This window comes from Rhinopithecus roxellana, chromosome 8 (assembly GCF_007565055.1).
Source record: "Rhinopithecus roxellana isolate Shanxi Qingling chromosome 8, ASM756505v1, whole genome shotgun sequence".
Classification (NCBI taxonomy): domain Eukaryota; kingdom Metazoa; phylum Chordata; class Mammalia; order Primates; family Cercopithecidae; genus Rhinopithecus; species Rhinopithecus roxellana.
The window spans coordinates 5025536-5039148 of NC_044556.1; the positions used below are offsets into that span (position 1 = coordinate 5025536).

Consider the following 13613-nt stretch of genomic DNA (forward strand, 5'->3'; position numbering starts at 1 on the left):
TGGCAGCATCCTCTGGTGCGCGCGCTCCCATTGGCTTAATCTCTAGGGCATCTTCCAGTAATTGGTTATCTCAGGGGCCGCCCCTGATTGGGCAAATTAGGCTCTCCTCGCTGGTGGCGCTCTCTGACAGTCTGGAGCCTAAAGGGCGTGCAGGAACGACGATAGGGTGGGGACTGCCGCTCTTCAGTTAGGGGGTCCGGGCTATCTTGCTGGCAGCGCCCTCGACCGAACTGTCGGATTGCTGTCTGTGGTGCTGAAGCCTCACGCCCCGGCGACCCCGCCCCAGTGTGTGCTAGTTCCCGTGCCCCGACGTAAACATGCACCTGCACCCGCGCACCAAAGGAGGTTGCGCCAGCCCCAACGCCTTAGAGAGAGGCCAGGTTCCCCCTAGCTGAGAGCGAGCATGACTCCACTGTCAGGAGGACCAATCAGGAGCCCAGAAAGCCAGGACATTTATGTGGCAGATCCACTCACCCCAGTTTTGTGGGGTCCGAGAAGGATCCGTGGTTTCCCGGAGCTGCATGGCTCCAGCGATGATTGTCCAGAACACTGAGCCCCAAACCTTTTCACCCCCTTCGGAGCAGTGCGGAGTTCCCTTGCACTGGGGAGTGCTAGTTCTTACCTTTTGAACCCTAGAAGGACCCAGATCACTAAAATCAACAGCGTCCCAGTCTCCTTCTGCAGAAGACTAGGGCCACAGTAGCCACCTTCCCCCGTGGTCTTGAGGTGGTCTACACCTCGTGCCTCCAAATCTGGGGACCCAGACCTCTGCCTACTAAAATATTGGTTCCTGGTCCCTTTCCAGTCCCCCCGGTTGACAGCACCTCTGGAAGGTCGCATATTCGGGCCACTAATACCTCTTTGCTGTCTTGGCTCCTCCAGCTCTAGGAGCTGGACGAAGGAAGGGAGCCCGTCTCCTGGCCCGAAAGCCAGCCCAAGAAGGGGTGCCAAGGTAGGAAACAAGGGCTTCGAGGGAAGGAGGGCCCGAATCTGGCAACCCAATCACCTAGGATGCGCTTTTTGGGGGATTCAGAGTCCCTACCAGCGCGCGCTCACTTCCACCTGCCGCGCCGTCGGGAGCCGCGAGGAGGCGGAGCTCGGTCGCCGCGGCCAATGAGCGACGCCGGCGCTGGCAGCTGCTGCTATAAAGGGCTGGGGGCGGCGGCGGCGCGGTCCAGAGCGCGGAGCGCGCAGCGCGGGCCGGAGGGAGGGAGGGAGGGTGGGCGAGGGGAGAGGACTTGAACACACGGGACCGGACAGGGCCGACCGAGGGGCGGCGGCGAAAAGCAGAGCGCCGCGATCTCTGTCGGGAAGCGCAACCTCCCCGGGCCCCGCGGGGCCGCGCAGGGGGCGTCCTCAACCCCGCGCCCGCTCCCTCCTTCCATCCCCTGCCGCCCGCAGGCCACCCCGGGGCCCGGCCATCCGCGCGCGCATCCCCGGGTTCGGGCCCGTCCCTGGCCCTCGAGGGAGCCGCCGCCTTCATCACCACATCTGCAGCGGCCGCACCAGAGGCCGCCCGGGCGGGACCCCGGCGTGAGCATCAGGCGCCCCTCTAGGAGTGCACGACCCCCGGAGCCCCCCTCAACACGGACCGCGCCCGCCGGGCACACAAGAATGGTCACTGTAGGTATTCCCCTGTCGCCGAAAGGGAATCGGGACGAGGAGGAGTTGGGCCCAGGCTCCGCGGAGATTGGGCGGGTGCGGCGGAGGGGGGGGTAGGACCAGGCCTAGCTAGGCCCGGGTTGGGGGGGTAGGACCGAGCGTCGGGGCCTGAGAGTGGGCAGGGCCGCGCCCAGAGTGCTGAGGGCGCTTAGAGCTTGGCCTGAGGGGCCTTAGGGAGCCTGGCTGTGATTCGGGGGGCGTCCGACGCCGCCCTGGAGGCGGGATTGCCCCCTCTCCCGCAGGCCTGATGGGGGAGGGGCCGCGGCGGCTAAGGATGCTTCCTCCATCCAGGCCCAGACCCCGCAGGCCGCCCAGGCAAACGCAGGGCCCGATCACTGGTGCTGGGCCAAGCCAAAGCGACAAGGCATCCCCAAGAGCCCTGGGAAAGCGGGTGGCGTCGGATCGCGCGCCCCGGGCCTCGGCCGCACCCGGGAGGCGGGCGTCTCGTCCTCGAGCCCGTCGACCTTGCGGCAAGCGGGGAGGGGAGAGGAGGGGGCGCGCCCGGAGGCCCCGCGGGCCCGCCGCCGCCGCTGCAGCGTCCCTTTGTTTCTCAGCGCTTCTTCGCGGGCCGCAGCCTCGCGCGGGCGCCTCGGGCTGCGGGGAGGGGGAGGGGAGAGGAGGGCCCACGGATTGGGGGGGCACCTCTAGGCTCCCGGGTCCCCGCCCCCCGGGAGATGGGGTAGGAGGCCGAGACAGTCTCCCTAGGCCAGATCCAGGCTCCCCACCTCGTCAAGGCTCTGGGCCGCGAGGTGACCTTGAGCGCGGCCCGCCCGCCTGCCGGCCCGCACCGCTAGCCCCGCGCTCGGTGCTTTCAGCAGCCACGGAGCTGGTCAGCTCCCGAGCGCGCGGCCCCTCCCGCCCGGCCACGCCCTGCCTGGCCACGCCCTGGCACGCCCATCTAGGCCCCGCCCCCATGGCCCCGGGGGCCCGGCCTCGCCCGAGCCCTCGGATTCCCACTCGGCAGCCCGGGCGTATCCCGGGGGCGGGGCTGGACAGTTATAGCCCCACCCCGGCTCCACCCCCGCCCCTGCCGCGCGACTCCGCTCCCCGCGCCGCCGCGCGTCCTTTGTCTGGTCCCGGCGCCCGGGCCTCCCTTTTCCACTCTTCCTATCTCTCCGTCTCTGCGTGTGTGTCTCTGTGCACTGTGTCTCTTTCGGGCCCCTTTTCGAGACGTGGCTAGCAGTGGAGGTGGGGACATGATTGGCGCTCCCTCCATGCCTGGGCCTCTCCCCTCCTGGACCCTGGGACCCGCCCACCTGGGTCTGAGAAATGAGGTCCCCGAGGCCTGGCTCACCTGCTGTGTGACCTCAGGCCAGTTCCTTTCCCTCTCTGGGCCTCGTGCTGCTCACCCAGGTCTGGGAACTGGAGTGTGGCCTCATGAGGACCTCAGAACTCCCGCAACAGTCCAGCACCTCCTAGGCGTCCTCTGATCCGTTCTCTCATTTGAAAAGGGAACTAATGCACAAAGGGAAAGAGGGTGTGGTCAGAGGTCACACAAGGGCCTTGAGGACCTAGGTTCTCCAGTGAGCGAGCGCTTGGGCAGAGATGTATCATGGGGACAGGATGGGAGGAAGAGAGGTGATAAATTAAGGACCCTGCACTGAAGAAGGGCCCAGAAGTAGGAGGCTCAGTCAGCACCACGTGGTAGCCCAGCCTCACCATGCATAGCCACTCAATGCCCTATTGTCGCCGGTATCCAGGCATCTGTCACTGTGACTGGGGCCAGGGAGCGCAGCTGGAGGCCATGGGGATCAGACACAGGAAGTTTTAAGAAACAAGTGGCCTCAGGTGTGTTCACTGCAAAAACCCCCCGTACATCAGATGTATGTGCAATGGTGGAAAAGAGGAAGAGAGAGTGATGAGGTCAGGGACACAGAACGGTTCAGAGAGAGGGCAGGACAGTGGAGAAGAGAGGGAAACAGAGGAAGAAAGAGGGAGCGAGAAACCAAAAGGCTGGGAGACTTACAAGAAGCACTGGAGAGAATGGGAAGCTTCCCTAACCCTCCATCTTTGATCTGCCCTCCTCCTCCCTGACTTTGCCACCCCCCTCATCTCTGTCTGGGGCCAGTCGCCGAAGTCCCTTTGATGCCCATGTAGCCACCATCCCAGGCTGTGCACTTAATGCAGGCTGGGGCAGGGCGGGTGTGGCCTGCATCAATCTGATCCCCATTATCAGCTCAGCCGGCTCAGCTGCAGAGGAAACGCGACACTGGTCCTGCTAAGCTCTGGCACAGATGGGAGGGAGAAGGGGTGGTGGCCAGATTAGCAGGCTGGGCCTCAAGAACCCAGGTCTGACCCACCCAGTCACCTCTTCACTCCCTTCAAGTTGGGAACACCATGGGAGGGGGTCAACCGGTAACTCTTTCGGCTCTGGGGTCATTGGATCAGGAGTCAGATGTTGACACCATCCCCTCCACCTCTTCCTGTCACCCTGGACAAGTCATAGGTCCCTGTGACTAACCCTCAGTGTCCCCATCTGAGAAATGGAGCAGACCCTTCTTACCGTTCACTGTGGTTGTGGGAGGTCAGTGAAAACTTGGCACATGCTCAGTGGAGTTCAAAAATAGGGATCTAGCGCGGTGGCTCATGCCTGTAATCCCAGCACTTTGGGAGCCCAAGATGGGTGGATCACACGAGGTCAGGAGTTTGAGACCAGCCTGGCCAATATGGCGAAAACCCATCTCTACTACAAATACAAAAAGTTAGTTAGATGTGATGGTGCACACCTGTGGTCCCAGCTACCTGACTGAGGCAGGAGAATTGCTTGAACCTGGGAGGCCAAGGTTGCGCTGAACCAAGATCATGCCATTGCACTCCTGGCTGGGCAACAGAGCAAGACTCCATCTCAAAAAAAAAAAAAAAAAAAAAGGGATCTAACACGTCCAGATGCAGTTGTTTGTGTACTGACAACTGCTTATTGTGCTCTTATAGCAAATATCATCAACTCAACATAGAACTCTTACCTCAATGAGCTTAAATGTGAATTCAGAATCTATCTCCAGGGCCAGGCATGGTGGCTCACACCTGTAATCTCAGCACTTTGGGAGGCTAAGGGAGGAGGATCACAGCCTGGGCAACATGGCAAAACCCCATCTCTACAGAAAAAGAGAAAAATTAGCCGGCTGAGTGGTGCAAGCCTATAGTTCTAGCTACTTGGGAGGTTGAGGCAGAAGGAAGTTAAGGCTTCGGTGAGCCATGATCGCACCGCTACACTCTAGACTGGGCAACAGAGCAAGACCCTGTCTCAAAAGTAAAAAAGGAAAAGAAAAACCCCACAAAACCCTTAATGAACCAGGATGCAAATTCAGAATCCATCTCCATACATGTGAGACCTCTGTGCCATACCTTCCTTAAGGAGGAACAGAGAGGCATAGAGAGGTGACCTAACTGTCAGAGGACAACATGAGGAGGGTGGAGTCTGGCATGTGTAGCCCTCAGTAAATATTTGTTGAATTGAATTAATAGACTCAACCGATGGAGTGGGTTTAAATGTCATGATGCCCAGGGCCATGGCAGAGAGCAGATACCCAGCTTCGCTTTGCAGTTATTATTTTGTTATTATATTACTGGTCTTTTTGTTAGGAGAGTGGGCTCTAAAGTCCAAACCCTGGAACTGAATTCTTTTTTTTTTTTTTTTTTTTTTTTTTTTAATTTTTGAAGCAGAGTCTCCCTCTGTCGCCCGGGCTAGATCACAGGGATGAAATCTCAGCTCATTGCAACCTCCACCTCCCAGGTTCAAGTGATTCTCCTGCCTCAGCCTCCTGAGTAGCTGAGATTACAGGCACCCACCACACCTGGCTAATTTTTGCATTGTTAGTAGAGATGAGATTTCAACCTGTCAGCCAGGCTGGTCTCGAACTCCTGACCTCACTTGATCCTCCCACCTAGGCCTCCCAAAATGTTGGGATTACAGGCGTGAGCCACTGTGCCTGGCCTGAATTCTTGTTTCACCATTTGCCGCCTGTGCAACCCTGTTCCTATTCCTTCCTTTTTTTTTTTTAATTTTTTAATTTTTTCCTTAAGAGTCAGGGTCTCATCCTCTCGCCCAGGCTGGAGTGTAGCGGCATGATCACGCTCCCTGCATCCTCAAACTTCTGGGCTCAAGTTGATCCTCTCACCTCAACCTCCCAAGTAGCTGGGACTACAGGCACGCACCACCACACTCAGCTAATTTTTTCAGAAATTTTTTGGTAGAAACAAGATCTTACTGTGTTGCCCAGGCTGCCCTCAAACTCCTAGGCTCAAGTGATCTCCCTGTCTCAGCCTCCCCAGTCACCCTATCCCTTTGTGGAGACTCTTTCCTCGTGTATTAAATGGAGAAAGGAATCTCATCATGTTCAACAGCAGGAGAACCACCTGGAAGTTTCACATGACGAATTTTTCCTGGCACACAACAGGCACCTCAATACATGGTTACGCGATCAGTTAAGTATTAACGTTAGGAGATGGGAATGCAGAGCTGTGCAGTGCACGTTAGTGCATCACCACAGGTGCCGTGCAGGCATTGCTAATCAACCCAATGCATGTTCCTTTTGAGGTCGGATGTGTCTTCAGAGTAGTCCTCCAGGCAGCCCTCCCAGGAGCAACTCAGCCAATTGGAGATGCCGGGGAGCTGACCTTCTGTGCCATCTGTTTTATAAGAGTAAATGGGCCAGGTGTGGTGGCTCATGCCTTTAATACCAGTACTTTGGGAGGCCAAGACAGGCGGGTCACCTGAGGTCAGGAGTTGGAGATCAGCCTGGCTAACATGGAGAAACCCTGTCTCTACTAAAAATACAAAAAATTAGCTGTGCATGGTGGCGTGCACCTGTGGTCCCAGCTACTTCAGAGGCTGAGGCAGGAGAATCGCTTGAACCTGGGAGGTGGAGGTTACAGTGAGCCAAGATTGTGCCACTACACTCCAGCCTGGGTGACAGAGCAAGACTCTGTCTCAAAAAAAAAAAAAAAAAAAAGGAAATGGTGACCAGGTGCAGTGACTCACGCCTGTACTCCCAACACTTTGGAAGGCCGAGGCAGGAGGATCCCTTGAGACCAGCAGTTTGAGAACAGCCTGGGCAACATAGCAAGATCCCATCTCTACAAAAAATAAAAAATTAGCTGGGCGTGATGAATTGCACTTGTAGTCCTAGCTACTGGGGAGGCTGAGGTGGGAGAATCACTTGAGCCTGAGAGTTCAGGGTCAGCCTGGGCAACATAGCCAGACAAGGCATTGGCCATAATGATGAAAAACCACTCTGCAAACATATCCAGGACTGAAGTCTGAAATGAAGTTCCCTATTCATACCACCTAATGTCTCTGACTTCACTTTTGTCACCTGTAAAATTGAGAACGTGTTCTCAGTCTTTTAAGATTGTTGGGAGAGGCCGGGCGCGGTGGCTCAAGCCTGTAATCCCAGCACTTTGGGAGGCCAAGACGGGCGGATCACGAGGTCAGGAGATCGAGACCATCCTGGCTCACACTGTGAAACCCCGTCTCTACTAAAAAATACAAAAAAACTAGCCGGGCGAGGTGGCGGGCGCCTGTAGTCCCAGCTACTCCGGAGGCTGAGGCAGGAGAATGGCGTGAACCCGGGAGGCGGAGCTTGCAGTGAGCTGAGATCCGGCCACTGCACTCCAGCCCCGGCGACAGAGTGAGACTCCATCTCAAAAAAAAAAAAAAAAAAAAAAAAAGATTGTTGGGAGAGTAACTGAAAATATGCCTCGAAGTATTTCACACAGTGCCTGGCACTCAGTAGATCCTCAGTGTCGTGGAATGCTCATTAAAATAACAGTATTGCCCCGTGCAATGGTACATGCCTGTAGTCATAGCTACTTGAGATGCTGAGATGAGAGGATTGCTGGAGTCCAGGAGTTGGAGGCTGCAGTGCACTATGATTGCACCTGTGACTAACCACTGCACTCCAGACTGGGCAACATAGCAAGACCCCATCTTTAAATAAAAGTATAATAGGCCAGGCATGGTGACTCACAACTGAATTCTTTTTTTTTTTTTTTTTTTGAGACAGAGTCTCACTCTGTTGCCCAGGCTGGAGTGCAATGCTGGAGTGCAACGGCATGGTCCTGGCTCACTGCAACCTCTGCCTCCCAAGCAATTCTCCTGCCTCAGCCTCCCTCAAAGCTGGGATTACAGGCACCCGCCACCTGCCCAGCTGATTTTTTTGTATTTTTAGTAGAGACAGGGTTTCACCATGTTAGCAAGGCTGATCTCGAACTCCTGACCTCATGATCTGCCTGCCTCAGCCTCCCAAAGTGCTGGGATTGCAGGTGTGAGCCACCGTGCCTGGCTACAACTGAATTCTTAGTACTTTGGGAAACTAAGGTGGGAGGATCACTTGAGGCCAGGAGTTTGAGATCAGCATGAGTAACATAGCAAGACTCCATCTCTACAAAAAAATTTAAAAAAATTAGCCAGGCACGGTGGCACATGCCTGTAGTCCCAGCTTCTCAGGAGGCTGAGATGTAAGGATCACTTCAGTCCTGGAGGCTTAGGCTGAAATGAGCCATGATCATACCACTGCATCCCAGCCTGGGTGATAGAGCGAGACCCCGTCTCTAATAATAATAATAATAATAAATAATGTAAATGTATTATGAGGCAGGGATGATGGATGTGACAAGCCTGCTTTTAATTCCCATGATCATGCCTGTGACAGACATAACTAACCAATTCCAGATGCTTTCCAGCATATGACTTTAGCTCGTACCCCAGGCCAGTGTGACTGTAATTTGGAGCAAAATGGAGCAGAGGCTCAGAAGCACTAAGTAGTCTATCTGAGGACGCACAGCTGGGAAATGTTAGAGCTGGCACCGTTCTTGGTTGGCAGTGGAAGTTGGAAATGCACACTCTGGATCAGAAAAACTCATATGCAAATCCGTTCCACCACCATTTATATGCTGCATGATCTTTGGCAATTTTTAAAATATCTCAGTTTCCTCATGTATTAAGTGGGGGTGAAATGGGGGAGGAAAACTTCTCTTTTTAGGATTGTTATGAATAAGAACAGAAAACTTGCATGTAGAGTGCTTTGCACAGTGCCTGCCACACAGTAGTAGCCAATATTTGGGAACAATTAAGATACTGGAGCTTGAGTCTGGGATAGCTGAGACAATGTGTACCTGCTAGCTGTTTCTAGTTCTGTGGCCACAGCAGACATTGCTAATCAATCACAGTGATCTTTCCTACTGAAACTGTATGTGATTTATTTTCTTTTTCTTTCCTTTTCCCTTTCCTTTCCTTTTTTTTCCTTTCCCTTTATTTCCTTTCCTTTCCTTTCCTTTCCTTTCCTTTCCTTTTCCTTTTCCTTTTTCTTTCCTTTTCCTTTTCCTTTTCCTTTCTTTTTGAGACACTGTCACCCAGACTGGAGTGCAGTGGTGCGATCTCAGCTCACTGCAATCTCCACCTCCCGGGTTCAAGCGATTCTCCTGCCTCAGCCTCCCAAATAGCTGGGATTACAACCGCCCACCACCCCGCCTGGCTAATTTTTGTATTTTTAGTAGAGACAAGGTTTCACCATGTTTGGCCAGGATGGTCTCAAACTCCTGACCTCTGGCTACCCACCCTCCTTGGTCTCCCAAAGTGCTGAGATTACAAGCATGAGCCACCGTGCCCAGCTTCTTCTCCTTCTCCTTCTTTTTGTATGTGTTAGACAGGGTCTCACTGTGTTGCCCAGGCTGGAGTACAGTGGTGCCATCATGGCTTACTGCAACCTCTACCTCCTGGGCTCAAGTGATCCTCCTGTCTCACCATCCTGAGTACCTGGGACCACAGGTGCAAGCCACCATGACTAGCTCATTTTTAAATTTCTTTTAGAGACAAGATCTCACTATGTTGCCCAGGCTGGGCTTGAACTCCTGAACTCAAACAATCCTCCCACCTCGGCCTCCCAAAGTACTGGGATTACAGGCATGAGCCAGCACGCCTGGCCTGAATGTGGTTTCTGAATTCTTAATTCATTCCTCCAGGAAGACACTACCAATCAGTATGTTTGTTTGTTTTTGAGACGGAGTCTTGCTCTTGCCCAGGATGGAGTGCAGTGTGCGATCTTGGCTCACTGCAACCTCCGCCTCCTGCGTTCAAGCAATTCTCCTGCCTCAGCTTCCTGAGTAGCTGGGATGACAGGCATCCACTACCATACCGGGCTAATTTTGTATTTTTAGTAGAGACAGTTTCGCTATGTTGGCCAGGCTGGTCTCCAACTCCTGACCTCAGATGATCCACCCGCCTCAGCCTCCCAAAGTGCTGGGATTATAGCTGGGACCCACCACGCCTGGCCCAGTTCGAGTTTTCAAGTGAGGGCAAATCTATGTGCCAACTGTGCCACTGGAGAAGATGTAAGGAAATGCTGGCTACTTGACTTTCTTATGTCCCTGACAGATAAGGTCAGTCAAATCCCAACACCGTTTCCTGCTGAACTCTGAAGTGGTTTTAAAATTCTCCTCTACACAGCCCTTCATATAACCCTTGTCAGTTGTTTCGAATTTTCAGCAAAGTGAAACAGAGGCCCTAGCAGGCATATCCAAAGACACATAGTGAGTTGTCAGAGCCGGTACCTGCCTGGCTGACTGTTACAGTAAGAAAACTGGGCCAGGTTCAGTGGCTCATGCTGGTAATCCCAACACTTTGGGAGCCTGAGGCATGAGGATTGCTTGAGGCCGTGAGTTTGAGACCAGCCTGGGCAACATAGTGACACCCCATCTCTACCAAAAAAAAAAAAAATTTCTTTTTTTTTTAGACAGAGTCTCGCTCTGTCGCCCAGGCTGGAGTGCAATGGCGCGATCTCGGCTCACTGCAAGCTCCGCCTCCTGGGTTCAAGCACTTCTCCTGCCTCAGCCTCCTGAGTAGCTGGGATTACAGGCACGCGCCACCACACCCGGCTAATTTTTGTATTTTTAGTAGAGACGGGGGTTTCACAATGTGGGTCAGGCTGGTCTCGAACTCCTGACCTCATGATCCGCCTGCCTCGGCCTCCCAAAGTGCTGGGATTACAGGCATGAGTCACTGCCTCCGGCCCAAAAAAATTTTTAAAACTTAGCCAGTCATGGTGGCGCCCACCTGTAGTCCTAGCTACTTGGGATACTGAGGCAGGAAGAATGCTTGAACCCAGGAGTGTAAGGCTGCAGTGAACTACGATCATGCCACTGCACTCCAGCCTGGGTAACAGAGCAAGACCCTGTCTCTAAAAAAAGAAAAGAAAATTGTAGAGTGGTCTTCACATTCGGAGGGTCTGCATTTCATTGCCAGTGCCACAGCAGATAACCTATATGACTTCAGCACGTTCCTTAACATCTTTGAGCCTCAGATTCTCCATCCATCATAGCAAAATTAGCCTATACCATTTAATATTTAATTTAATTAATTACTTTATTTTATTTTATTTTATTTTATTTTATTTTATTTTATTTTATTTTTTGAAATGGAGTTTCGCTCTTGTTGCCCAGGCTGGAGTACAATGGCGGGATCTCAGCTCACTGCAACCTCTGCCTCCCAGGTTTCAAGCGATTCTCCTCAGCCTCCTGAGTAGCTGGGATTACGGGCATGCGCTACCATGCCTGGCTAATTTTTTTGTGTGTGTGTTTTTAGTAGAGACGGGATTTCTCCATGTTGGTCAGGCTGGTCTCGAACTCCCAACCCCAGATGATCTGCCTGCCTCGGCCTCCGAAAGTGCTGAGATTATGGGTGTAAACCACTGCGCCTGGCCTTATTTATTTATTTATTACTATTATTTTTAGATGGAGTCTCGCTCTGTCACCCAGCCTGGAGTACAATGGCATGATCTTGGCTCACTGCAGGCTCCGCTTCCTGGGTTCAAGCAATTCTTATACCTCAGCCTCCCGAGTAGCTGGGATTACAGGTGTGTGCCACCACACCTGGCTAATTGTTGTATTTTTAGTAGAGATAGGATTTCACCATGTTGGCCAGGCTGGTATTGAACTCCTGACCTCCAGTGATCCTCCCACCTCACCCTCCCAAACTGCTGGGATTACAGGCTTGAGCCACCACACCCAACATTATTTATTTATTTATTTATTTATTTATTTATTTTTTATTTATTTATTTTTTTTTTTTTTGAGGCGGAGTCTCGCTCTGTCGCCCGGACTGGAGTGCAGTGGCCGGATCTCAGCTCACTGCAAGCTCCGCCTCCCGGGTTTGCGCCATTCTCCCGCCTCAGCCTCCCGAGTAGCTGGGACTACAGGCGCCCGCCACCTCGCCCGGCTAGTTTTTGTATTTTTAGTAGAGACGGGGTTTCACTGTGTTAGCCAGGATGGTCTCGATCTCCTGACCCCGTGATCCGCCCGTCTCGGCCTCCCAAAGTGCTGGGATTACAGGCTTGAGCCACCGCGCCCGGCCATTATTTATTTATTTTTGAGACAGGGTCTCACTCTGTCGCCCAGGCAGGAGTGCAGTGATGTGATCACGGTTTACTGCATCCTTGACCTCCCGACCTCAGGTGATCCTTCCACCTCAGCCTCCCAAGTATCTTGGACTACAGGCACACACCACCACATTCAGCTAGTTTTTAAATTTTTAGTAGAGACAGGGTTTTGCCATGTTTCCCAGGCTGGTCTCCAGCTCCTGAGCTCAAGCAGTCCGCCCACCTTGGCCTCCCAAAATGCTGGAATTACAGACATGAGCCACTGTACCCAACCAGCTCCTACCATTTTAGAGTCTTTGTGTGAATTAAATAAATAGCATATCCTCCTGAACATATATGTAAAAAGTTCTAAACCACCAAAAAATTCAGCAAATTAAATCAAGCAATGTATATAAACAAAACTACAATATCCATGACCAAGTTTGGTTTATCCCATGAAGATTGGTTTAATATTAGAAAATCAATTAATGGCCAGGCGCGGTGGCTCACGCCTATAATCCCAGCACTTTGGGAGTTCGAGGCGGGTGGATCACCTGAGGTCAGGAATTCCAGACCAGCCTGACCAACATGGAGAAACCCCACCTCTACTAAAAATACAAAATTAGCCGGGCGTGATGGCCCATGCCTGTAATCCCAGCTACTTGGGAGGCTGAGGCTGGAAAATCGCTTGGACCTGGGAGGCAGAGGTTGTGGTGAGCCGAGATTGCACCATTGCACTCCAGCCTGGGCAACAAGAGCGAAACTCCATCAATTAACATAATTCATGACATTAATGTATTAAAGCTAAAAAATGGGCTGTGTGCGGTGGCTCACACCTGTAATCCCAACACTTTGGGAAGCCAAAACAGGAGGATTGCTTGAGCCCAGGAGTTCGAGACCAGCCTGGGCAATATGCCAAAACCCCATCTCTACTGAAAGTACAAAGAAAAAAAAATTGGGGGCCGGGCGCGGTGACTCAGGCCTGTAATCCCAGCACTTTGGGAGGCCGAGACGGGCGGATCACGAGGTCAGGAGATCGAGACCATCCTGGCTAACCCGGTGAAACCTCATCTCTACTAAAAAATACAAAAAACTAGCCGGGCGAGGTGGTGGGTGCCTGTAGTCCCAGCTACTCGGGAGGCTGAGGCAGGAGAATGGCGTAAACCCGGGAGGCAGAGCTTGCAGTGAGCTGAGATCCGGCCACTGCACTCCAGCCTGGGCGACAGAGCGAGACTCCGTCTCAAAAAAAAAAAAAAGAAAAAAAGAAAAAAAAATTAGCCAGGCTTGGAGGCACATACCTGTAGCCCCAGGTACTGGGGAGGCTGAGGTGGGAGGATCGCTTGAGCCTGCAAGGCAGAGGTTGCAGTGAACCAAGATTGCCCTACTGCACTTTAACCTGGACGACAGAGCAAGACCTTATCTCAAAAATTAATTAATTAATTAAAGCTAAAAACTGATTTCAACTGATGTAAAAAAATGTCAGCAAAATTCAACATCCTTTTTTAAAAAAGTCTTAGGATCTAGGAATAAAACAAAATGTTCTTAACCCGGTAAAGGCCATCTGGAAAAAAACCCATAGCAAAGATCATGTTTAGCTGC

The 13613-nt window shown here is 52.9% G+C and overlaps 1 protein-coding gene across 1 annotated transcript in view; it reads left to right on the top strand.

Moving 5' to 3' along the window:
* Positions 1 to 1510: 1510 nt before the first annotated feature.
* ELAVL3 (ELAV like RNA binding protein 3) overlaps positions 1511 to 13613 on the top strand; it is a 28010-nt gene continuing 15907 nt past the window's right edge. Inside the window, exon 1 of the mRNA XM_030936120.1 lies at positions 1511 to 1623. Within this exon, the coding sequence (XP_030791980.1) occupies positions 1615 to 1623 (9 nt within the window). The 5' untranslated portion in view covers positions 1511 to 1614. The remainder of the gene's footprint in view (positions 1624 to 13613) is intronic.